Below are 27,866 nucleotides of genomic sequence, written 5' to 3'. Positions count from 1 at the left end.
AATTGAATTATTTGAAATTAAATCCTGAAGTCTGTACTTACTTTCAGAGTGAGTTTCTTTTCTGTGTAAGAACAGAGGGATTACCCCCAGGATGTCAGTATGTATTTGACAAGTAGTTGAATCTGTTCTTCCTGACATACACTTATAATCATTGTAAACTTTCTAAACTGTTTACACTTCTGGGATATTTTCCATTTCTTGCTGCCTGAAACAGCTCTGAGTTCTCAGTTCTAGGAACTGAGTACCTGCAGCTTCTATTCACTTCACCTGAAGATCCATGAATTTAGCACATCTCTGAGAAGCTTGTCTGCAGAAATCTAAGTTGACAAAACAGTTAAAGGTTTTCTGAGACTACTCCTCAACATAAATATTGTGTCTTATTTGTATAAAAAAACCCCTAATTTAAATATAGATTGTGATTAAAAGCATTAAATAAATACCTCCTTAGCGAAAATCCACTGATCTCCTTCCATTGCGTGGCTGAAAGACAAATATCCAATAAGCGCTCTATAAAACCAACTGGTTTCAGTAACAAAGCCCCACCCAGCTTGGTGGCTATAGAAATTGGGAAATTTCTCAGCTCTGTCAACATCATCATCAGTAAAGATAAACCTGAGACCAGTTATTGTTTAATGTATATCCACCTCTGAAGGAGAATTACACAGCAAAAATTACTGTATACAGACTGAAAATTGAATTATGCCCATCTTGTATGATTTTATAAGGGGGAGAAAGCCACAAGAAGTCACTCTAAGAGACAATTATCCTTCATTTGTTTTTCATTTTCTTAAGATGTGCTTCCAGATTGTTGTTGTTATTGCATTATAAGTATTTGTTGTAATTAACAAAGAAATATATGTCACTCAATATTTTTGGTTTTAGACTGTGTTCTTTAACATAAGCAAGGAGGTTCTCCCTTTTCACCATGGTCATTTCAGAAATATTTTGCACTACAAAGGAACTTGATACAATGTCTACTAAAGCTGATAAAAAATCTCTTGCTGAGCTTAATAAGAATTTGCTTTTCACTCTGGCATCATGAATGCATCAATGTTAATATTACCCATAACTTTGGCCTGTCATAAGAACTCTAAAGGTCCAATCCTGATACATAAGAAATATAACTGTACAAACTTGCCTTCTTTTCATTAGCCACTTTCTTATTTAAATAGAAAAAAAAGATTAACCAAAATCAAGAGAATTATTATTAAGTTTGACTTGCCATCTTTAACTTGCTCAATTTTGCAAAAATGGAGTTACAAGGCTCTATGGCATCAAAGATGAACAGAGTAGTTCATTCTCATAAGAATTTCTGTTTCTAATCATACTGGTCAAAACACAAGGAAAACAGGAAGATCAGGCCCAGTATCTGTTTTGGTCCAGTATGTGAGCATGGCATTGTATTTGTATCACATGCAAACGTACCATATTGAACAATGCTTTAGAAGGATTGTCCAAGATGGCATATTTTATATAACTTCCTCTGAGAATTATATACATAATAACCAATGACTTTTAAGACATAGCATGATATCATGTATATACAGTCATTAAGATTTGTACAAAAACTTCCTACTATGCCTTTATTTTAATCAAAGAAAATGTCTGGAGCAGATCTCGAGTAGTCCTATATGGTGGGATGCTCTTACCGAAGAAAGTTTCCTCAGTCTCAGTAATTCTTATGATAATTTCCTGGGTTCTCCACTTTTCGGTTTGTAACATTCATCATGAAATGAAAAGAAAAAAAGTCGAAGAAACCATACCCTGTAGAAAAAGTAGCCTCTACTTTGAATCCCTCCAGGTCCTTGAAGTTCTTCCTGAAAAAAAGTATTTTAAATCATATCTGCTCTTGTAAATTAATCCATATAGAGAGGTTGTTTAAAAGTATTTCTTCAGTGCTACTATACATGCTTAAGGCATGCCTTATGTATATTTCTCCATGTCAGTAACAAGTTCACATTGTCATGTAGAAATAGCAGAAAACACATGAATGGGGGCCAAATTCCACCTCAAGTTTTGGCTCAGTTCAGATTGCTTTAGAATGGTCCTAGTAATGATGAACAGCCTTTGCCTTTGACTTTCCAGGTTTCATTACCCAGACACAACCAAAGTGTCTTCATGGTAGTGGAGTCACTACAGACAAAGTAGAGTTGGTCTTTGCATCTCGTAGGACAACACTGCAAAGCTTAAGTATCAGAAATGCTTGGGCTTCTCCCAGGAATGAGATCCCAGACTGTTCCCAGAGATGTATCATGATCACCCTTCTCAGATTAACTCCCAAAGAAAAGACCAGTGCTTATGGCATTCTATCCTGTCTGTGCTGCACACATTGAGAAACAACTGTCTACTGATCCATACAGCAAAGGGGAGGAACAAACGACGAAGAAAATAGAATTCCATTTAAATGTAACAAGTACAAAGCATGAAGTATTCAGTTGCTTTAATGAGACCTTCATGATTGAAGAACACATAAGCTTAATCACAGTATTTTCACTGCTTGTGTTAATACCAGGTATCTGAGTGAGGTGTCTGTCCTGCAGGTGGGGAGACAGGCCAGTTGAGAAACAGAATAGTTCAAATCTTGTGCTTACCAGAACATAAAATTTAGATGGAATTTATTTAGCAATTATGGTATTTCCCAATTAAAAACTGGGGTCATATGTTCTCTTGGGTAATGACCATAACCTGAGCTGTCATAGAAAGACATCACTTCATGCTCAATTCTAATTCTGTATGAATTGTGTAAAATAGGATGGCTCCCATCATTGTCAAACACAGGAGTAGCTTCAATCTGAGGGAAGCTTTCAAAGGAAGTAGGGTTTAAATTACATATCATTTTTCAGTTTTGATTTTGACTTCATCAGGTATACCATTATACCCAGTTTCTTTGCTGTACATAAAACATCTGGATGATTTTCATTTATATTGTCCATCTCATTCTAGCATTACCTGGTTTGAAATACCCATCTCAGATCTATAATCCATTCAATACTATAGCTTTTTATATTTAAAAAGGCTAAAAATTTATCTGCTAATGGAGTCTCGTACATTGCCATTGGAGTGTCATGATATTTATATTTTATTATTTTTCTACTCTTTCTATTCAATATGTGAACAAAAATAAAACCAGAAATTAAATAGGCAGCTGTTGAAAGTTAAGGAAATTGATCTAGAACATAGAAGGAATCAAGAATAGTTATTAATGTGGAATTGTGATTTATTTTACGGACTTCTGTCATGTTAATATGTCATTCTCTACTTACTACCAGACACCTATTGAAGAAGACTATGTAGTTTCCTTGCCTGATTTCATGTCAGAAGGTTGGTATTAGAAAACAACTGAAGCTAAAATCTGTCTTCATTGTAACTCTTACCTTCTAAACTTGCAAGGGTTTGGAGAAAAAATAACTATTACATGCTGTAGTGTACATGCATGTATATTCACAGACCTGCATGTATGTATGTATGCAGAAACATATGTATTCATGAAGAAGTATGTTTTTTTAGAGTTTAATTCCTGCCCTCTAAAAGTTTTCTTGTTCAATCTCTTAGATTAACTTGCCAACAAAGTGCTCTTGCTTCTTCTTAGATCATATGATATCAGCCAAGATGAAGCTCAAGAGGAATTAAATTAATGACAAAATCTGGTGTCAATCCAAACTGGGAAGGAAGAATAAATTTAATAAAGCATGTTTCCTCCTTCACACATCCACCTTTTCAATTCCTTGTCTGGTCAGGAAGAAAGGCAGGTGTGCTTATCTACAGCAGGTTCTGGTTTTCTTTCCAGTGTTAGGAAAAAAAAAAAAAAAAAAAAAAAATAGCAGCAAGCTAACCCTTCCTGAAGCATATTCTGTGACACCAGAGTCAGATAGTCCAACTAAAGGTGGGAAGCCCATGGGAACATGGGGGCTTCTGGCTCCATGGGGTATCAGAGTTCCTCTGCACATCTTAGGCAGGGTCACTCTGATCCTCTACTGGCTTTAAAGTTTACCTACGCCATTTCCCCATCAGCCCATCTGGTAGAGTCTCTTGGAAAGATAGATTTCAGGGAATAATTGTGCTACTTTTGTTATCCATGGCAGATTATTTCAGTATTTTCTTAGTTTTGTTATAAACTGGTATGGCCCTCAGCAATAACATTTAGAGAGGATTTTAAAGTCTTATACTAAAATACGCTGAAATCTGCCATATAAACAAATACGATAAGCATAATATGGATGGATTTCAAAAGACTTATTATGACTCTAAAATAAACAAGGTGCATGCAAAAATACCAAACCCAAAAGAGTCTGCAAAGGAAATTGATTCCATAAGATGTTAGCACTTTGTAAATATCTGGTGTTTATGCACTGTAGAGGAGTAAATAACACCTTTAACAAGTTGACTGGTATTCACAGCAGAAACTGAGAACAGGAAATCAAAAAAGTTGCTTTCTATAAAATTCAATTCAATTTAGAGCCATTTTCATTGTTTCCTTACATTTATATGAATATTTTAAAATGGCTGTATTCTGTAAGTGTTGGCCATGTCATTCCTTCATAATGTGTAACATCACGATTGCAAATTAAAGACTACGACTTATCACAGTGCGGAATGGTTGGAATTCTAACTGTTGCTATTTCCATGTACCGCTAGTTAAGAGTACAATAATGCAAGTAATAGGAGACAGATCTTTTAAAAAGTAGCCACTTGAAAAGATGACTAAGGAAACACATAATACTCATCATTATTCATTAATTTCTACTTTAAAAATCTGATGAAAATAAGGTACCTTACAAAAAGAAGCTTAATATAGCGTTTGCCTTTTGCCACAAAGTTTTATCAGCCTGCTCTGGGCTCATTCCCAAACACTATAGCATTTTTTTGTCTGTGTTTTTGATTTTCTTTGGAAGAAATATTTCCAAACACTAGCCTAAAAAAAGGTCTTTTTATATCAGTATACGTTTACACTTTATATCAGATAGCTAGTATACTTTTAAATTTTTTTTTCTAAGGGTTTGTAGAGTATGGACTTTGATGTTTCTTTGATGTAAAATAAGTGTTTGTCACATGATGGCTTGACAGCTCTTAAACAGAAACAATATATTAAATTTCATTTGTGAGTTGTTAGAAGTATAGTGACTCTATGTATAAAATAAAAGACACGTGATCTGACTGACACACTCTGTAGAGTTTGTTATTATTATTACTTGGAAAAATATCCTTATAGTTTCTTTTTTGAGCCCACTAAAAATAAAACTGCCATGAAGAGGCTGAAATATGTTGGAATATGCCAAATATGCTATGAATTTTAGGTTATTGTCTGTTAATTAATGTATTCTATTTCCATTAATTATGCCATCAACCTCAATAGAAGTAAATTCAAGATATTAAAGTATTCTAACAAAAGGACTTTATTGGATTTAAAAGTCAGTTTGTTTTCACTTACAGCAATTTTGTGTTCTTGCATTTACTCTTTCCTTCCCATTCTTTGTCTTGGTTGACATGTATATTCATTTAAAAACACAAAGAGCAATTCCAAGAATATTCTTTGCCAGTATATAGGGCCAATAGCGTAAATACCGTTCATGTCAATGTCTTCACAGAAGGCAAATGTTACCCTGTATTTTCCTTTCAGATGTGTAGTGGGTTAAAATTTTCATAACAATTTCAGTCCATGAGAAGATGTACCAACTCTTTAAATTCTTATATATGGCCAGGTTCTGTCACTGGATAAGAAAAATGTGATTCAGGGCATATAGTTGGGATCATGCAGTGATCCAAAGAGAGGGGTAGATAGTATTTCCAACCACAGCCACAACATGATGAAAGCTGACATACATCATTATAGGACTAAGAGTTCATTGAAAATTTGGGAGTTAATAGCACAGCCTTTTTCTGGATTAATAAAGGAAAAGTCCTACTTATAGGGATGCTACTACCTGAGTTTTAAGTATTCATACACCTAATTTAACTTGTGTATCAGTGAATATAAGGAATCATATCAATGAATCTAAGGAATAACCAAGCTGAAGTCAATGTAAACCAGGAAGAATCTGGGTCTTAGGTCTTGTTATACTTCATCATACAGGAATCTTTGGTATTCTTATAGAGGAAGATTCTTATGTATCAGACTGCATTTCTCTGTTCTCTCCATAGCTCCATTAAAGGGATGGACATTTCTATCTATCTGCTTTTTTATTTTTGAAATTTGAATTGCATTTGCAGCAAATATACCCAAATGTTATGATATTTTGGAAACAATGGAGCTATTCCTTTCTATGTAAAACTTTTGTTCCAAACCACACTATTTTTATATGGCAAAATAATGGCACAGAGAACTTTCTTGTCTGCACCTTAAGTTAAACAGTAAATTGCCTATAAATTACTTGGAAATTCGTAGCACTGTAAGTCATAATAATATATTTTTAAGGAGTAGATATGGTTTGAATTCCAAATGGAGGAATAAAAGACACCCCCCCTGGAAAATATAACTCAACTGAACTATAACAGTACAGATAAAATTTAATGTATTTTTCTTTTTATAAAAGAACTAGCAGATCCATTTTGACACACAGGCTTTGTGTTCTACCACTGTTCTGTTAGGCATACATTACTTCACTGGTTTTTGGTTTTAAATAATAAATATCAGCAGGATTATTTTTCACTGATTTAAGAATATAAAAACCTCACATTTCAAATGAAAATACACTAGTGTGATATTAAATCTTGAAAATAAAAGTGTTATGAGCAGAAAGGTCTACAAGGACATTTTTAGAAGAGCTAATGAATCACCAAGTGTGAGAATGCAAACATGCAGAGTTTAAGATTACATACGTCCATTTTGTATCTCTTCAGTCTTCTCTCATTAAGCTGGGGAACAAGTTGCAGCAAAGGATGCAGGACAGACGACTGAGAGGACACGAACACAGACAAATGAGCAACAATGAAATTCGGGCCTTATGATGCAAAAAAAGTTTCTTCCTGCAGTATTGGCTTATGGACCAAACGTGCACCAAAAAAAGGACTGAAGATGTTAATTGAGAATTTTTTTTTTTAACATTCTGACTTGACAACAAAGAGGTGTGAACATTTAGATTTACACTATGAATGTGACTCACAGGGTGATAGAGGGAAAAAGCTATGCGTCCTCACCTTTACTCATTGAAAGTTCAGAACTCTTTACAGACTTCTTGCCCAGGCAATTGCAATTATTCAGACTTTGATGAGCCTCTGTGAGTGGTACAAAGAATATTTCTATACAATACTCCTGCTAACATTTCTATCATTATCTACTATGGAAGTTAGCAGCTTCAATCTCCATTGTACTGAAAAGTTCGTTTTACTTCAAAATAATTTAAATCGCAGCCAGAATTTTTTTTTTTTTTTTTTTTTCTAGAAAACTGTGTGCAAGAGGGATCCATTCTCAAGTAAAATGTGTGACCATGGCACTGGTCACTCTACCTAAAAGACAAGCCTCAGTTGTGAAATTCCTTATGTTCAACAAGACTATGCTTGCAGACAGCCTGGTTAAGCACAGTGGCATTGTGTGCAGCTTAAGTCCCCCCCAGCAAAACACAACCATGTGGGCTTGTGGAGAGAGGTCCACAGCCAGAAATGAAGTAGAAAACCCTGTGTTCCATCAACCAATTTAAAACTTCAACTCATGTAAAGGTAATTTTAAAAATAATGCATTTTTGATACAATAATTCTTAGAAAAGTAATATAATAAAGAGAATTATAATATATGGAATAACTAGAGTTAACAAAGAGAATTTTAATATATGGAATAACTAGAGTTACCAAAGCACTGAGGTACTTAATAGGCAAAATGAACTTGCCTACTTGGAGCCAATTTTGCACTGTCTGCCTAAGGTGGGCAATGTGGCATCATAATAGCTAAAAAAAGTAGTCTGATGTGTAGCGGAGGAGTTAAAGGGCATCCCAGCTGCCCGCTTGGGCTCTGTCTTGCAGTCAGTAGAGAGAGGTTGATAAAGCCAAAGAATAATGGATCTCACCTAAGTTAGTATCTCTGAGACCTGGGCTAGAAAATAGTCACCTGAAAAGCTAAACCAGAAGTGAGAAATCACTGGGGGCAGGCAGGGGCAAAAGTATTCAGGACGGGGACAAAGGGGGATGCAGTAACCTCTTAAACAGGAGCAGCAGCAGCAGAAATAGCTTCTTTCACTGTGCCCTGATTACAATTAAAATCTCCAGAGCACCTCTATCATGAAAACACTATCATGAAACCCCAATATCATCAATATCACTTTCTAGGAAATATACCAGACATTTCTGAAGAAATGTAAAGAACAAGGCAAAAATGAACATTAACATATATGAATGATTGTTAAGAAATGAGAAAAAATGAATATGTTTGACTTTCTCAAAATCCTATCTTGCACAGAAAAAACACATAGATGCACAGAAATAACAGATTATGTTTGCACTTCAAAAGCAAGAATGTATCACACATAGTTTGGTTTATGAGAACATTTTTATAGCAAGAACACTCAGCTACTTTTAAAATCATATTTTTCATTTAAAATATAATCCAAAGTCTGAGTGGGACTTAAATACTATTTTGCCTGATACATATTTATGACATGCACAACTAAATATATACAATTTCATTCATAATTAATAAAAATTCATTAAGAGTTCCTGGTATTTATAGTCACGTTCTCAGCTTCTAGAAATCCATATTATTTCACTGCATATGTCATGTTCCAGTACCAGAAATCAGCACATGATCTTATTCTTAAATGTTGTAACTAAAAGATTAAGATGAAGTTGGGATTCTATGAGTGTTTGGTTGGGTTTTTTGCACACTTGGACAGTATTGGTGACCGTTGCCCATGTTATTAAACACATTCTATATCTTAAACACAAAACTGCCAGTTCTGAGCTTGCTATGCAGTTGGAGAGACTACTGCAAAAAGGAACATTGCCTTGCTTTTACATACAAGCACACGTGTACTCACAAGGAGGTGCTATGCCACTTACCACGATGTCTGAGTTGCCTGAGTCATGAGTCTTAGAATAATGAAATAAGAACTGTTCAAAAAAATTAAAAGTGGGGTTTTACTACAGAACAGGACAAGGGTGTTACGATTTTCTTGACAATTTTAGTGTGATCATAAAACGTACATAGAAATCTTACCCTTTTGGTGTTGTCTTTTTCATCTAAACCCTGTAAGAATAATAATCAGTAGAGAAGCTTTTATTTGTTTAAAAAAAGAGCAATAGGCAATTTTGATTACATTATAAACTTTTCAGTGGTGGATTGGAATATCATCCTTCCTTGACAGATATACTGCATGTCTTTGCTTATCAATGTAACTACTCTCTTCAAACTCTGTAGAGAGCATTGGTTACTCACCACTAAAAGAGTAGATGGGTTTAGCAGATGCTCCTTTGTATATCCCTAGACTCTCATAAGTAAATTTCTGTCTCCATTGAGAGCTCATCATTTTTCTAATCTAGAACAATAAAACCACCTGAAACCTTATATCCAACCTGGAGATTATTTTCAAAACACTGGAGTCTCCTAACCTAACACTTTAAGAGGTGTTAGGTTAGGACACATAGCATTTCAGACTAAGAAATGATAGTATTACTTCCAGCACTGAGTGACACTTCAGATACTGGATCCTAAGAATTCATTGTAGACACTGGCACACTGAGAGATCAGGCTTCAGAAATGCTAAGTAGTCTTTTGTGTGTGTTACCTGTGGTTTCTGGAGAAATCCCATGATCAGAAAACAAAGTTCTTCCAGCGCACTGGACGCCTAATGCAAAGAAAACATGAACTCAGGCATCACTCTTCCAATCCTACTGCATGTAACAAATAGTAACAACATAATAAAGTAACCTCTGTCTGACTCACCTGAGACTGAGAATCTGTGGACAGGTAGGCAGAACATGCATTGTCTATCTGTAAGAGTTCACACAGTCCTTTTTTAAGAAGTCAGATTAATAAAAATAAGTGAAAGGTATATTTTCAAAAATAGTTCAGTGCAGCCAAAAGTATGGCAAGCTTGCCCACCATAAGGAATTCTTATAGGTACATTCATGAAATAGTTTGTATTCAAGGGGAAAAAAAGCCCTTAACTAAATAAACAAATTTATACTTGTTTGATCACAACACACACATACATACCTGGGTCCTTTACTCTCTTACTCCACTCACATCCCTTCTCACCCACAGCCTTCTCAGACTAAGTCGTATTTTTAAATTATTATTTTAACCATCTGGGGTATGGACTATGAACTCACTAAACTCAGCTAAAGCAAGTGATTCAAAGAGCAGTCCTCAAACAACACTACTGCAACTGGATTCTACGATCCCTGCAGGTGCATGACACACACATCACTTGAGTGATTATGATGTGTGCCAGCACACCTTATGCATGCCAGTCAATTTGTGTGAGTCACCAAGCAGCCAATATCCAAGGGTTTTACTGATTTTCTTTTTTTTTTTTTTTTGGCAAATGAGGAGCCTTACAAGGTTTTTTTAAAGGAGGTGGTTCCTAAATCACAATGTTAGTAGGAGATATATTCAATACATTTCAAAGGATCTAAACTCAAAGAGCACTGTGGAAGAAGTCTTTGGTGTTGAACTTAGACATGTCAGCACAGAATGGAATGTTACACACATAGACACAAAACAAAACAAATCCACAAACCAAACCAAGAAGCCCCAACCACCCACCAGCCATTTCATCTGGATAGAAACAAATGTCCATTTAGCTCTGCATCTTATCTCCAAAAATGGCCACACATTGGCACCCAGGGAAGAGCCTAAGAAGAGACCAGTAGTCTAGTAAAAACCATGCTCTCCAGCCACAGTGGATTTCTGTGATGTGAATTTGACCAATGTCTATCAGAACCAATGTAAACTTTTAGCACCCACAATGTCCTGTGGTAAGGGTTTCCTAAACACTGTGTGAAATACCACTTCCATTTGTCTTGATCTTGGAAGAAGTAATGAATAAGTGATTTCTACCCATTGTCTCCCTTCTGTTCATGACCTTGTGTAGACAATTAATCACATCCTCTTTCTGTTGTCTCTCTTCCAAGATGAAAGAATCCCATACTACTGACTCATTTTTAGCAGAGTTATTAATCAAAGAGGGAGAAGAAATGGAATAAAGGACATTTGAATTCATGAAAATAATATTACCAGTGCTGAAACTCGAAGTATTCTGTAAGGAAAATAAAAAATCTCCAGTACTCCAACTGAAGCTGCACATTTTAATAATAATGAAAAAAAGAGACTTAACTTTTCGTTATATAATTTTAAAATTGTATCAATAGTGACCTGCATTGGTATGCACCATTTCTTCCATTGAATATTTAATACTGTTTATCTAGATGCCAAAAAACTTTGCCAATCATCTAGTTCATAGACTGCATAAAAGAGTTGTTTTTTTTTTTAAATAAAGAGTAAACAATGCAATGGATCTTATGATTTTGTTATAGGCAAAAAGGCCTAAACAGCACTCTTTGGCAATGAAAACATTAAGTGAAAAAAAGCAATAAACAAATAATGCATATCTGAGTACTTTGAGACAAAAGATGATTCATTTCTCTAGAGGCAATCTATGAGAAAACATTAGCAGAGACAGTGGGAAAGCTAATAGCTCACAGAATTCCCTTTTCAAATAATTTTTGTTGGTAACACATCCTCCCATTCTCTTTTCCCTTCATCCTGCATTTGTTTGTCTCTGGGTATATTAGTTCAGCTTCAATACTTCCAGAGTAAGAAAACATGGAGGGAGAAATCAGCAGTGAAGGAGATAAACTAAGCTGAAGTCATTTTGGAAGCCTACATTAAAAATTTGCTGTTTCTTCTTGTTGAGGGATTTTTGTTGGGGTTTTTTTATTGGTGTATTTGCTTGTTTTGTAGCTGGAGGTGACTGTTAAAGAACCACCATAATTTGGTAGCAGGACAAGCCAGACACTGCTTTGTGTTTGACACAATGCAAGGCAAGGTCAAGGTATCTCTCAGCCAAAACCTGCATGGACAAAGCCAGGGCTGAGGAAAAGCCACAGTTTCTGTAAATCCCTTTTTAAAAAGATTAAAATGTAATAGTTTCTATCATCCTTGAAGTATCTTCTCAGTAATTTGCTCTCCTATCTCTGAAATGTGGCCTGAGGGTGGGAGCTTGTGAGTTGCCTGGGCTTGGTTAAATAATATAAAAAACCAAAAGGATGTGAGAGACAAGTAAAGGAGCACAATACTGAGTTACAAAGTTCCTGTATTTATAAACTCAGAGTCATTCCTGGAAAATACTAGGTTCATTTAGAGGCAGGGCTTCTCCTGAATGATCCACTAATTAAGTAACAAACAGGGAAGAACTGATTCTTTTCACTCCAAGAAACGCTGGTGAACGGGTATGATTCTGTAATCAGGTTGAAATAGCTATGCATCTAATTCTCTTTCCTTAGACCCTCTCCAGTCCTGCATTATTCTTGCTACAATAGTAAGTTTTATATTGCTTATATTATGAAATTTTACACATGGAATTTAGTTTCTTATGCATACTTTTTTGTTCACTGAAATCAACAGGAACTTTGCCTCCAGTTGCCATAGGGACAAATCCTGTGTTACAAATAGCAAATCTTAGCAATAAATGCAGAAACGTATAAAACAGCATTTTTCAATCCAGAATGTAAATAACTAATTTTCACGAACTCCTTAAAGCTATCAGGACCTTACTTCCCAAGAGACCACTTTTTGCCAGGAGATAAATATCACCAGGGCTTGTTCAAGTGCCAGTCTAGAGATATGTTAGTGTTTGAGTCAACGCTTCCAAAATGAACTAAGGGGAGCTGATAGTTAAGGGAAGTGTCTGCTCAATAGGAAGAAATTTACTCTCTGCATCTGTAGCCCTGGTGAGTCACTTGCTTTGTAATGTTATCAGAAGCTACAAAATTAAACATCAACAGAATACTTGAAGGTTACAGCAATGCCAGTGCATGTGAGTTGCAGGCTAAACCCTCTCTGCGTGTTATGGCCCTGCCACTCCATCTGTTCAAAAAGGGAAGGGAAGAGCCCATGTTAACACAGGTGTCATATCCTAGAGCCAAAACAAATAACATTCATTTCAAAGATGAGAGTGGAATTTATGATAGCGATCAGTACCAAAATGTTAACCAAATGTTTACCTAATAAATTGAGAGGCTAGGGTAGGATTAAACACAGTGTCCCAGCCCTGTGTGCAGAACAGAAGCAAGAGGTAAGATTGGATTAATTGAAACAATTACTGCATATTGTGTACAGACTACTAAAAAACCAGATTGAACACTACGTTTCATCCAGGGACAGTGACTGCCTGGTCACTGAGTTGCCTGACAACTGTTATCAAACGTAGCTCTCCATTGAGCCAAGACAGTCTTTTCCCTGAATGACATCTCAACACCCAGCCTCAACATCCTCCTGGAGCAACTGTTCAGAAAATCAGGAAAATAAGATGTTTCACCTCTTCACTGATGTCAGGATAAGAGATGTACAGGAGAAGCAGGACTGGAAGGAGAAGCACCTGAACTCTGTGCAAGAGAAATACTGGAGAGTGAGGTGTGACTATGGGAAAGATGGGCACAGAAGAAACGCAGTGTACCGTACAGCAGTGTGCAGATAATGCTTACCTCTTTCCACAGCTCCAAATCCTGATCTGCCTTGAGTGCTTCAGATGGCATCGGTGCACCTGGAAGCACAAACCATGCTTAGCAATGCTGTACAGCAAAGGTCATTTTTATAAGTAACCCATGTCAGTGATTTAAATAAAAACTCTGAACACAATATGATACCTAGCACATTTATCATTGTCCACACTATTATTTTATCTGGCGGTATATTTCTAATAATTATGTATTATCAGAGTCTCTGTAAATAATAGAGATGAGCGTCACTGAATTGTGAGTACACTAGAGACCACACAAGCATATCAATGTGGGGATGTGTTGTAACTCACCTGGGATGGAGATTGGTGCTTTATCTGTACAGTCCTAGCACTGCAGGAAACTCCACGAAGTCATCTAATTTATCCCCCTGCCCAAAGCTGCTGCCCATGAGCCATGCCTGACCAGTTTATACACTGTTCTTAAAGACCTCAGATTAATAGAGGTTTTATAACCTCCCAAACAGTCTATAGTTACCTGTGGTCACCTTTTTTTTTCCAAATATTTGAACCAAATTAAACAAACAAGAGGTGAAGATAGACTTAGCCAGAATGGCCAGGTGAGCAGGGTATGAATACCCACCATCCCGGTTTGTTTTACATGTACCACTAATAACAATCATTGCAACAGTAGTTAGTTCCAGGCATTAAGGGGTGGATATCAAAACCACATTTTTGTACTGGCACAGACCTAAGGTGGCTAATTATTCTGGATGCTTGTTTTCCCCCCCAAAAAAAAGAATTAGAGTGGCTCTCAATTTCACACTATGTAGAAGTGGGACATTTTTGAAATCTCTGAGATGTTCACATAACAAGAAAACTGCTTTCCAATGAAAAATTTGCTTTTTTGGATGTTTGTTTCAGTTCAAGGAAAAACACCAAATGAATTATAGGTGCTACAATCCTCTAACTTTGTTTTCTATTCTTAAATTAGTATCTTCAAATTGGAGTATTGTCTGGGACTGGTACCCTGGTTGCCAAGAGTGGAACTGGGCATCACTTCAAATTAACACACCTTCCCCATTAAACCTTTGCCTGCCTGTCTCTGAACACTGCTTCTGCCATTATTTGGTTCCTGAGGCTTTCCAGGGGGAGCAGAAGAAATCCAATAGCCTGTAAAGCTTAGGGAAGCAGGCAAGAAAGCCTGAATATTACAGCTTGCTTTTTCTTTTTTTTTTGCCTGGAGCATAAACTTTTGGACAGAGGAGATGCGATTATTTCACTAGCTCATGAGTTTCCTTAACCACAAGTTTATGCACAAAACTCTTATTTCATGTGCAGTGCTGTCTGTTTTGTGCTCACAGCTAGGACTGTGTGCCCCCCAAAGCCGAGCGGTGTCCCTCCATCACCCCATCCAGAACAGTGCTGCAGCCCTTAGGGACTTCAATCATTTACGCACTTATTTACCCACAACGGCACACACAGGGAAACAATAAGTTATCTTGCAATATACACAAAATACCCATGGCGGGGGGAAGAGTGCTACTGAGGAAAGCAATCCTATTCAAAAGGAACATATAGGAGGAAATCTTCCTACAAAATTGACAGTTCGTGATATATTTGTTCTCTTATCCTTCAGTTCTGTCAACTTCTAAAAACTCAGCTTCTTCCAAGGCAGCAGAATGCCAGGTGCACAACTTAAGTCACTTTTCAACCTGGGATTCAATTCTTAAATCTTCTCTTTCCTTGCACTGCTCTCCCTACACAAGCTCCTAGCAATCATTTCTGTAAGAGCAATGATGAAATACTGTGCCCCGTTGCTCTTCCTTGCCCTCCTTTTCCTTTCCTCCCCTCTTCTACATCTCCAGAATTTAATTTTAACAGAATATTCAGTATACTGTACTTAGATTTCTTTGATTCTTGATATCAAAAAACCCACAACAAATCAGAACAAAAACTCCTGCTGAAAGTAACTCACGCACATACAATACAAAGAAAACAGAACTATTCCTTGCACAGCAACTTATTTTGTAAGGTGAGTTCACAAGGTATAAGTGGTTAATCTGTCTGGAGTGAAAAAAATAGAATAGAAAAGAGAGTATGCTTTGTTAAAAAGCCCATTAGCTGTGCTCATTTCACAAGCACTCCCTGCTACAAAAATAGCAACTTTCAGGTGTAAGACAACATTTCAAATTAAATCAAGATAATCAAGCTCTCTGCCTAAAGCAACTCAGCGGCTCCATCCTCTCCCACCTAACCCCACCCCCAGGGATTCCTCACGCAATAAATATTGCTTCAGGTTGGGCTAAGTGACTTCCAGAGGGTCCTAAATTTTCCTACAATTCTGTGATAAGTCTCGTTTATCTTTTCTTAGCTTTTAAATCAGAGTGAATTATATTGAAAACGAAATCGCTTTTAAGAAAAGCCACTCCCCCAGGTTGCTGGAGTGTAGGTTTGCCTGGACAGGGCAATCCTGCCGGGATACACGAGGAAGCCCCCCAAAAGCAACCCCTGGAACCGTGCCCAGCAGCTGCAACCTCCTGCCCGTCTCTGCATCTCACCCAGCCCCGCACCTGATCCCTGGTCCCAACGCTACACCTGGTCCCCTGGTCCCAACGCTGCACCTGGTCCCAGCCCCACATGTGATCCCTGGTCCCAACGCCGCACCTGGTCCCCTGGTCCCAACGCTGCACCTGGTCCCCTGGTCCCAACGCTGCACCTGGTCCCCTGGTCCCAACGCCGCACCTGGTCCCAGCCCCGCACCTGACCCCTGATCCCAGCCCCGCACCTGATCCCCTGATCCCAGCCCCGCACCTGACCCCTGATCCCAGCCCCGCACCTGATCCCCTGGTCCCAGCCCCGCACCTGATCCCCTGATCCCAGCCCCGCACCTGATCCCCTGGTCCCAGCCCCGCACCTGACCCCTGATCCCAGCCCCGCACCTGATCCCCTGGTCCCAGCCCCGCACCTGATCCCCTGATCCCAGCCCCGCACCTGATCCCCTGGTCCCAGCCCCGCACCTGACCCCTCATCCCAGCCCCGCACCTGATCCCCTGATCCCAGCCCCGCACCTAATCCCTGGTCCCAGCCCCGCACCTGACCCCTGATCCCAGCCCCGCACCTGATCCCCTGATCCCAGCCCCGCACCTGACCCCTGATCCCAGCCCCGCACCTGATCCCCTGGTCCCAGCCCCGCACCTCATCCCCTGATCCCAGCCCCGCACCTGACCCCTGATCCCAGCCCCGCACCTCATCCCCTGATCCCAGCCCCGCACCTGATCCCCTGATCCCAGCCCCGCACCTGATCCCTGATCCCGGCCCCGCACCTGATGCCCTGGTCCCGGCCCAGCTCGGCGGCGGCAGGCAGGCAGCGCCTCACTGTGCAGCCCCCTCGCAAGGCTGGCAGGCTGCTGGGGTCACATCCCCCCCCAAAAAAACCCAGTATTGCAGGGCTGGCAGCGCAGGAGGGGGTTGCGAGGGGGATGCTCCTCACCTTTGCAAGCAGACATGGAGGAGGCGAGGAGGAGGAGGAGGAGGAGCAGCGGGGACCCCGGCAGCGCCGCGCCGTCCCCTGCCTTCCTCAGGCAGCGCTGGGGGGTGGCTGCGGGGGGCTGCTGGTGGCAGGGGTTTCCCATGGCCGCGGTGTCCCCTGCGCTGCCTCCCTGCCAGCCGCGCTTCTGGGCATGCCCTCGCTCCCTCCCCAAACTTTTTAAATCTCCCTGACACGTGGACGAGCATCAGCCTGACTCGGGGAGGGCGCGTCAGACGCGCCCTGCCCACCCTGCCCACCCTGCCCGCCCTGCTCAGCCTGCCCAAACTGCCCACCCTGCCCAAACTGCCCGCTGCCCCACCGGCCCCCCCGGGGCCAGAGCCCGCACCTCCTCCGCGGGCAGCTGCCGACCCAGCCCCACTCCCCCCGGGGGGCAGATCCACGGGTAACCCTTGCTGGGGTGGTGGGTGCCCCTGCTTGGGAGCGAGGCGAGGGGCTGGGCAGGCTCCAGGTCCTTTATTACACCCCCTTTTTGGGAAAAATCCATGTTTTAAAAAACACATGCAAACCACCCTGAGCCCTGATGGCAGCTGTGATGGCTGGCGCAAAAGGTGCTGCTTCTCCCTTGGCGTGCTCTGCGGTTCAGAGCGACGGCGTGCGGGTGGCAAAGACACTGTCTGATACCAGCGAGGAGGGGACAAGCAGCGTGATTTAAGATGGGGAGATCTCGCACAGATTTGCCCCCAACTAGCTGAACCTGGGAGTTAAAAACTCATTGAGTTTGCACGTGGGAGAGGCCGTCAGTGGCTGGGATGTGGGGGGCTGAGGATGTGCACCCACCTGCCCCGGCACCCGCCGATTGCTGGGTTTTCTGGAAGGACCCCCCAGCTGCAGGGGTGTCACCGATTCCTGACTTTCCCCATGCCTGAAATACACACACACAAATGCCACACCATGAAACAGAACTCGGTAATATGGTGATATTTGCGGATTAAGATCCTAATACGGTGCTTAGCAAGGCATTTTACTTAAGCTACAGCTGCAGACCCTGTTCCCAGTTGTTATTTATGCCTGTAAATAGCCAAGGCAACTACATTGTAAGATATTCAAATGCACACAGCCCCCAAATCTGTAAAGACACTTGGGCAGCTTAGTCCAGCCACCCCTGAAACACAGCAAGCCCTGGCTTACCAGACGTGCTAGCAGAGCCTGCGGGTGCCCGAGCCACCCAACCATGCCCACTCCCAGCAGGACCCTCGGGCTGGCGCTGAGCTGCTCCTCACGCCCAGCCCAGCAGCCAGGGTCTGGCTTTCTCCAAAGGCACGTGTCTGACTGTCTCTGCTCCCTCACCAGTTCCTCCAGGAAGATCCTGTCCAGCTGAGGTGCAGCTCCAACACTGAGACGCTACGGGGGTGCATTTCAGGGCGGCATCTCCCAATTTCATGTAGCTTTATGATTTATTTCCCATTTTTTTCCATTCACACCTATCTTCTTGCTTGGTTGCTTTTTTCTGACTTTCAAAGAAAATGTTACATCACAGTCCAGCAATGAGACAGTGGTACGATATTAGAGATTGCTATCTTCCAAAACAGTTCTTTTTGACCATTTCAGTGGGTTTTGACTGGGGAATGAATGATGGGTGGTGGAGTAAAGCTGCCTGACAAGAGCGGTAGGTGTTACTGTGAAACAAAAGACAACTTTGATTTATAACCATAGCATTGCTGTCTGTTCTTTGCTCTTAACCTTATCAGTCATATGTGCTACAAATTGCATGCTGCCACCGTGAACGCTTTCACAGGCCATCAAAATTTCAAAAGCTTTGCGAAGCAGCATGCTAAGATGCTGTAAAATTCTCATACTAATAGAAGGATCTTCTCTGTCAGATTCGTTAGCAAAGTTTTCCTTAATATGACTGGGGACAGATTTAATCCTTGTGTCAATGGAAAGCAAGTACATAAATTAAAGAAGCCTGTGTTTTGTATGTATTATTGTATTTATATCTACCTAATTAAAAGAGTTGTTTTAAAACAATCCAAATTGAGGAATTGCATTTGGTTCTGGTTTCTGTTAATAAAACCAGAAGACTTTTATTTAGAAGACATTATCATAAATGGGAAGTCATCAGCGCTGAAAGGTATCTGCCTCATCTATCTTGATTCAAATACATGAATCAGTGTCCTGAGCCTTGGCCTGAGGAAGGATTTAATTTGTTACGCATTTTAATTAATACCTTCTTGTTAAATACGTAATACATTGTGAAATAAAATACAGTATTTTATAAGTTGAGAGTTAAATACCTGTAAATATTCTACACCCATTGAATGGTACAGTGTTTTAAGAATAGTGAAAAAAAATATACATCTTGAATTAAACGTTATTTTCAGTTGAAAGAGCTCTGATTAGCCCAGAAATTGCATTTTTGTGGTATCTGTTTTAACACTGCAGACTAAACAATTTTGCTGAGTCCACTTGCCCAAAAACACATTAAAAGGGATTTTGAAGATGATGAGAAAAATTTCCAGGTAGAAAAGTTCTGATCCTCCATTTACCAGAAAATAAAATTTAATACTTCCCTCTATGCTTGGATTTGTATTGCTCTGTAATCTTCCATCTGCAAAAGCAGTAACCGTTACACATGCAATCCTGTTTGCACCCTGAGTTACATTATCTGAATCCTAGCAGGCTACAGTCTTCCAGTACTTCCAACCCAGTATGAACTACATTTCTTTTTAGACTATGCCTTTTTACTAAGAGCGGCAAATAGTTTCATGTTTCCTGATATATGGGTAAGGTAAACTGATTTGGGCATAACTGTGATCCTCCTAATTGTATACTAGGCAAAACAATATGACTTTTAGCAAAAATGTATATTTGCATTAAGCCCAAACTCAAGTTTATATGAAGACAATATTTCTACTGAAATCTCTGCAAATTTTGGCAGAGCAAGTTCTCCAAGCTTGAATCTCAGTTTATAGGAAGTTTACATAGCTTATGATGGCCACTTTTACACAAGGGACTCACTGATATGCAAGTGAGCATTCTTGTAAACAGGAGAAAAAATACATCTTCCTCTATTGTGTCTGTTTTTGTTTTGTGTAATTGCTTGATGAAATTAATGTTACACTATTGCAGGAACAAAGCACATCCTCATTAAGCGAATAGCTTGGAGGATGTTTTGGATGCTGTAATTAGCTGTTTTGAAATATTTATGTTCTTCCTAATGTTGCTTGAATAAATGTTAATTATGGCTAGTGGAAAGGAAATCAAACAGCTGAGTATGTGAAACCATCATCTTCTCTGTCTTCAGAGAAGGCAAGGTCAGGAGGTACGTCACTGAATCCACTCTCTTGCTGCGTGCACGCACACACAGCCTGTGAGGAGGTCAATGCATACTGTTTTGTTCTATGACTGTAATAAAAATGATGAGAAATCATTCCACCTGCATCTGAACTTAAGCACTAAGACAGTTTTTATCCGTATGGCACTTTCTTCACCAAAATGTTCCAAACTTACTGGAGAGTGCTTGAGATGGGTCAGTGTGTGCAAGCATACTGATCTCTTTCACAGCTTCAGATGGGTACATTAATATCTTTCCTCCTTCTGTGGAATGAACAAGTTGCATACATAGATTTTCTTCTGACTTGTTTATGTTCTGGAGAATTAAACTTTGGGGAGGCAAGTCTCAATAATCAATTGATACCTGCTCAGATATTGCACTTCTTCAAGGTATTCTCTCTCTATATTACTGACTAATAATGCACAGGAAGCTTGTATCAGAACAGAAAAAGATCCATGAAGAAAAGTCACTGGAGAGTCAATTCAAGAATCAGCATCTCTGAATGGGCTTTTATTAGTGTTGACTTAACCCAAAAAGATATTCACTTAGTAGAAGTCTTTAGGGATATCTCCCTATAAATAGGAAACATGACAGGTCCTGCATTTTCACAGAATAACCTTTTCTTATTTTATCCAAGATAATGCCTCAGCTCTTCCTTTATGAATAAGTAAAATTTAAATGACACTAGGAGCCTCTAATGAACTAGTGAGGGGAACTTGTCTGAACTACTGGAAATGAGCACAGAAACCCCAGCCCCTGGGCTGAGGGAGGCTCCACTAGGCAACAGCGATGGGACTGATTGCAGCAAAAGTTCAGGCCTCTCTGCAAAAGTCCCAGAATGTTTTGTATAAAAGGTCCTTGCATAAAAGAGAGATGGCTGAGCCCTTTAATGACTAAAGAAAATTTGCTCAACAGGCGACACTGACCGAATGCAGCAAAAACACAATAATCTTTCCAAAATAGTGGGTACCTGTTTAAATCAGGGCTGAATTTGGCTCACTGTGTACAGTGAGGCTGAAGTCTCCTGTTCACAGACACACAGCATGGGCACAAACTGCGTAGTTCCTCATTCCTTTAGCTTGCAAGGAATCCTTAGATGTAAAACAGGAGATCTCTGAATTTCATCTCTGCATTGTTTGTAGTCTCAGCAGAAAGATCAATGTTCCTATGTGAAAAGTAATACACGTGGAACAAAATCACCCTTACTGTACCTATGCAGCAATAGGCAGTATACTAGCTACCGTCATGTAGAAAAGAGGAATCACCATGGGTGTCTCTACATGGACACCAGCTGGCTTCGTAGTGAAGTTAAAAAAAGTGGAATGGGATTTTATGAATCACTAAGAAAGAAGTACTACTACTACTATTGTAATGATAAAGACATGGAAAAAAAAAAAAAGAGAGAGAAAAACCTCCAGATAAAAAACATTACTCAGCCTTTGCACAAGCCCCTAGTGCTTCCACATGTGGATTACTGCAATTACAATCCCATTTTTCCTTCCACATGAAAATGCAGAGAATTGTATTAAGTTCAGTGCGTGCTAAGTTTGACAAGACTGCGACTCTTCAGTGTGGAAAGCTAAAACTTAGAGAGGGATACAATATAGATCTATAAACATATATGCAGAGAAGAACAATGTGAAAAAAGTTGAAGAATTACTTTTAACTAATTCTTAGCATATGACCTGGAAGCCATGACTCCATATCTCATTTATTATATCCTGAGGTGTTTCTGAGTCAGTCCCATGGAAATAAAAAGCTCTGCCTTCCATTAGACATCCCTTGCCTAGTCCATGATATTTAATGTCCATCGCTGGAGTAGGCAGATTTTGTAAGAAATACACTCAGCAGAAGTGTGTAATTTTCACAGACTTACATTTGTTTTAGTGGTGGAACTGGTTGCAGATGATAAATATTTTCCACCCCATTTACACCATTTCACAATTTTTCCACTGACATTCCTCATTAATTGTATAAAAAACATGGGACTTGAAACAAAACGGTTTATTTGTTTTATGAAGTCCTGATGATTGTACAAAAAAAGCTAAAGAAAAGCAATAATCCATAATAATAATTCAATATTATTCAATTGACTTCAATATAATTCAATTAATAATAATAGAAAGAAAAGCAATAATCATCTAATATCATTACTACATAAGAGGTGTTGTTTGAAAACAGGCTCATTTTCATGATACTTCCATCTCACTTTTCTCTAATACACACCAAAGCACATCAACAGCTGTGATGATAGTTTTAAAAACAGGGTGATTAGATGTACCTGGGGAAACAGGATTTTGAGCACCCTGTTGATTGTTGACAATTAATAAAACAATAAAAACTCAATATTGCTTTCAAAATCTACAGGTTTTATAACTAAAAAGACCTTAAGCAAGAAAGAAAAGAAGTGAAGGTGGATGACTACTGACACTTAGAAAATATCATCCTGCCTTCCACACGGCTGTGAGCTGTGTTGATTTTACAATGGGATAATTTCTTTTTTAAAGAGAGACAGGCTAATGCTGCGACCTAGCAATGGCTTATTCACAATTTATTCACAATATGTACATAAATCCAGCGAGAAGGAAGGCATCCTGGAAATTTTGCTTATAAAACTCTAATATATTTTGCCAAAAGTTTTGAAGTCCCAGTGGCTTCAGAAAAAATTACAATCCAGGGATGAATTTGATACATTGTCTAAACTCTTATATTTCTCTGGGGGGAAAAAAAAAAAAGATGATGAAGGGATGTAAACAACACTTTTGAATGTTTCCCTTTATTTTTTAACCTTAGCTGAGAACATTCACAAAATCACCCTAGGTTTCCTCCCGGCTTGCTAGTGAGGTACAACTAATGCTGACTGCAGGAAATTTCTTTGCATAGATGCAACATGTAAGCATTCACTTGGTAGTCTGAAGGGAAAGACCGTAAGGAAACAATTTGGAAAAATGGACTAAAACCCCCTGAATTTCTTCCAGTCTGAATAGTTCAGAGATTCTCTGTCCGAAGTGTTAAGCAATGGGATCCCAGGGGTCTGCTTCTTGGCCTGCTTATCTGTTCACTGCCTTCCTAGACCAGAGTGCTCAATACAGTCAATTTTACTTAGAAATCATATTTATTAATAGAGTAGACAACAGATGAATAATTAAGAGATTTGCTCATGTCAAAATAAGGTAAACAAAAATTAATTCTAGCAATCCTTTCATTTTTCTCCCACCACCACAAAGCTGCTCTTACTGTGGGTTAATCAGCGACGGAGCTTACCTGACAGGATATTATTTCTGGACATGGCCTGCTACTATTTTCTTATTATACCAACCAGCAAATGCAGAAGAATGCCAAAAATCATCAGTAGAGTCTTTAGCCCTGCCCTGCAAATCTCAAAACTCAAGAAATTTCTCTTTGCTTAATTTTAGAGTTTTGGAGTCTATGAGATTGCTAGCACTAACTCTGAAGCTTATTAGATAATAGATTTTTCTCTGCAAAGTTGGGCTTGGGAAGGCAAATTCTTCTATTGAGTTCTCTTGAGATCAGCTGCACTGCAGTCATAAGCCTACATGGCAGTGTCTTGAAAATTAAGTATCATAAGCAGAGTTTTGTAATATGACTTACCTATCTAATCCCAGACAGCATGATCCGCCACATGAACTTTTCAATGATTTTATAATGATAACCAGCAACTCAGAAATGACTAAGACCTTTATACACACCAAATTTATTATTATTTGAATCTTAAATTATCTCTTTCTGTAGAGACTGTTGATATATATCAGTGATGATCGGCTCACCATCCCTTGCCCACCCCTTGCCAGATTTTGACCTTCAGGCTTTCACTGATTTCACTTCGGATCCACTTAAATTCTGCAAAATGCTGCATATTCATGACTGCTTGTAAATTGAACACTCTGATCCCCATGGTTCCTTCCAGTCCTATATGCTTCTGGCATCCACCTACCAGGAATATACACTTGTCTCTAAAGAGTCAAGACTTGTGAACCTAATCCCATGTCAAATGCCTTGTGAGTTTAGTGCTCAGACCCCAGTGTTGTCCAGAACCATGGTGCACTGGGGAGCCCTGAATTTACAAGGAGTCCAAAATTTATGAGTAGTCTTTGAATAGAAAGGGAAGCTTCATGGACTAGAGCAAGACAGATCTGGGAGAGTTTGAGGCAGCCCTTTGAGCTGATTTGTCGACTAACAGTGTGCTCTGGACTTGGTATTTGAGGTAAAACTACTTTAATTGAGTTCAAAACTACTTTAATGTATGGGAAGATTCTTGGGTCAGGTATCATTCATACCACACTATTAATTTTTAATATATCTTTAGGTTATGTATTACACATGGCGTAGATTGGGAAGATATAATAATACACTGTAAATCATTTCATTCTTCTTTCATTCAGGAGAACAAAACCCCAACCAACTCGAGACATCCCACGCTTGTTGACATTGAGAAGCTGTAGCCATATTTCTGGCTCCGCTCAAGAGCATCTGACCACTATGACTGGCTGGACTAGCAAAGGTGCTAGATCAACTCCTTATGGAAGTTCTCACATTTTGGAAGAAACACTGTGACACTTTCTCTGCATAATTAGCTGATACTTCAACAACTGCATGAATATACACACAGGTATATACGTAAATACTTACAGTGTGTGAGTAGTAAGAATGACTCTGCAGAGCTAGTGTCCAAATGAAAGCTACATGAACGGCATGTTAAAAATCCTCTTGTTAAAAATCTATCTGCTCGTAGTATGTGGTGGGTCACCTGGAAAAACAGAAGGTGACTTTCCTTATGAAAAATGCTACTTAGCAGGAAGAAACATGTACAAATGCTGAATAATATGGGCTATTACTACTACTATGAATGAGAGTTCTGCCCATAACAGCAAATAAAACCAAACTGTCTGCACCACTGTTGCACTCTACATCTCACATGACAGCCCTGGGTTATTATTTGTTATTCTTATTATGGAATTGGCTATAAAAAGGACACTATTTTAAAGGTATCAGTTTTCATACAAATACTCAGTTTAAAAAAATCAGTTCTTGCCTAGAAGATTTTACAATGCAGTTTGAGTTAGGAGCACCAGAACTATGTTTTTGCAGGAATGTAGTTAGATAAGTAGTTTTCTTTTAAATCAAGTGTTTTATTGAGATAATTACTTTAAATAAGTGATGTATTAGTGGAACATACTTGCACTGAAGATTGTTGGCTGGATTTGGAAGAATAGTTAAACCTTTCTATTCTTAAAGCTATGGGAAAATCGGTTAGTTTGGTACAGAAACAAATATATTTTGACACGAGTGCTAAGAAAATCAAAGAAAAGCGGGTATTGCTAATTTCATACCTTGCCAAAATGAAACAACATCAATAATAGGCAGATGGAAAAAGACAAAATTGTTTGGAGAGAATTTTTATTTTCAGTCTTTTAGAGACATTTTATATGAACAACTGAGAGTAAAAGTAGAAAAAATGGCTTACTGGTTTGTTTCATGTGAACGTAATACAGCTGTATGTATGTGTATATAATACACAGACACACACAGAGAGAAGGAAATCCTGTAATAGAACTTTCATACTCTAATACCTTCCATTATTTTCTCCTAATTTAATTAGGTTAAGAGAAGCCTAGACAGTTCAAATATATCTTATAAAGACAGTAGAAAAATTTATAATTATGTCATCGTTTCCTTTTCATCACATCAAATAAAATGCGAGTTGTGCATACATTTCTGGCAGAGAACGTCTGCGTGCTTGCAGGAGTCACGCTATAGAAGAGGAGCAGCGTCAGTACCCTACCATCCAATTTGTGTTTACGCCTTCTAGTTGCTGTGCAGGTGTGTCACAGTGAAACAATTAGCATCGGAAAGCATGTGTTCAGCCAAGGAAGAGTGACGTAATTCATCAGGTTTCAGCTTTTTCAGTCAGCTCTATTAGTCTGCCAGGCTGAATCCAATTTAGTGAGACGCTGTCTGCCACCGGCTTTACTTCTCAGATGCGTAACTGGCTCACGAAAATCACATCTGTCTGTGCTCCACTGGTGGATGTTGCACACATTCTATGCTTAAGTCACACTTCTTTCTATTTAAATAAATGGGAGAAGCTACTGCTGGTTAGTTTATTGAAAACTGAGCCTGGGATGGGCAGAAGCAGCAGGAGAGACTCATGGCAGGTTAATCAAGGCTGCAGGCAGCGGTCTTCCAGCTGAAGCTTGGCCCAAGTAGAGGACTGGATTTGAGGTCATAAAGAGCACTGTGCTATCACCTAAAAATCAAGACCTGCTATCTGGCAAAGCTAAGGAATGAAGCAACTTAAAGCAGATAAACATATTTTAATAGGTTAAAAATTAGAAAAATGACAGCCAGGAGAAAGGCATGCTTTTCTCTTTTTTTTTTTTTAAATACACTTAGAGATTTAGGACTGTCCTGGTTTCGGCTGGGATAGAGTTAATTTTCTTCCTAGTAGCTGGCATAGTGCTGTGTTGTGGATTTAGTAGGAGAAGAGTGTTGATAACACGCTGATGTTTTTAGTTGTTGCTGAGTATTGCTTATGCTAGTCAAGGATTTTTCAGCTTCCCATGCTCTGCCAGGTGCACAAGAAACTGGGAGGGGGCACAGCCAGAATAGTTGATCCAAACTGACCAAAGGGCTATTCCATGCCATATGACATCATGCTCAGTATAGAAACTAGGGGGGAGTTGGCTGGGGAGCAGCGATCGCTGCTCGGGAACTGGCTGGGTATCGGTCGGTGGGTGGTGAGCTATTGCATTGTGCATCACTTGCTTTCTATATTATTATTGTTATTATCATTATTATATTATTATCATTATCATTTTACTTTATTTAAATTATTAAACTGTTCTTATCTCAACCCAGGAGTGTTTCTCGCTCTTACTCCTCCGATTCTCTCCCCCATCCCATCGGGGTCGGGGGAGTGAGCGAGCGGCTGCGTGGTGCTTAGTTGCTGGCTGGGGCTAAACCACGACAAGGACAAAAAAGATTTAGCTGTCAGGAAAAGCATGCCAGTGTCATATCCTTCAGGGAAAAATCAATCCCATCTCCACTGATGAGATTTTTCTTCCTAAATTCTTTGGCTTCTGATTTTATATTGCTGTCTTCTCAGACAAAAAAACTCCTCAAATACACATACAACCTATGGAAAAAAACAGTTTTACTGGTGACATGAGATTTGTTAAAAGTTATTTTTTGTTTCTGTTGGTGAATATCAGAAATGAAGACTGCAGAAAGCAAGGATGTCAGAACAACTCCAATCAAACTATGACACTGGGAGCTCCGAGGCAAAATAACAAATTAATTCATGCAGTGCTTGCTTAAAAATATATATTTATTTCTTTTCAAACGGGCTGCAAACTGACAGGAACTTATCCAAAGAAAAATTATCAGCCTAAAGCACAGCAGCTAAAAGGGAAGC

General features: G+C 39.3%; 1 protein-coding gene across 1 annotated transcript; it reads right to left on the bottom strand.

The window, feature by feature from the left end:
- Positions 1-444: 444 nt before the first annotated feature.
- On the bottom strand, positions 445-17,239 carry NMU (neuromedin U). Its single transcript, XM_075709761.1, has 9 exons — positions 17,098-17,239; positions 13,633-13,691; positions 9,869-9,916; positions 9,711-9,770; positions 9,143-9,172; positions 8,986-9,036; positions 6,817-6,891; positions 1,764-1,817; positions 445-480 (listed from the first exon to the last, which is right to left on the bottom strand). Exons 1-9 carry the CDS (start codon positions 17,237-17,239, stop codon positions 445-447), a joined length of 555 nt encoding a protein of 184 aa, XP_075565876.1.
- Positions 17,240-27,866: the final 10,627 nt, after the last annotated feature.

The sequence above is a fragment of the Pelecanus crispus genome, chromosome 4 (assembly GCF_030463565.1).
Source record: "Pelecanus crispus isolate bPelCri1 chromosome 4, bPelCri1.pri, whole genome shotgun sequence".
NCBI classification, from domain to species: Eukaryota; Metazoa; Chordata; class Aves; order Pelecaniformes; family Pelecanidae; genus Pelecanus; species Pelecanus crispus.
This window is presented reverse-complemented; position numbering and strand designations above follow the sequence as displayed.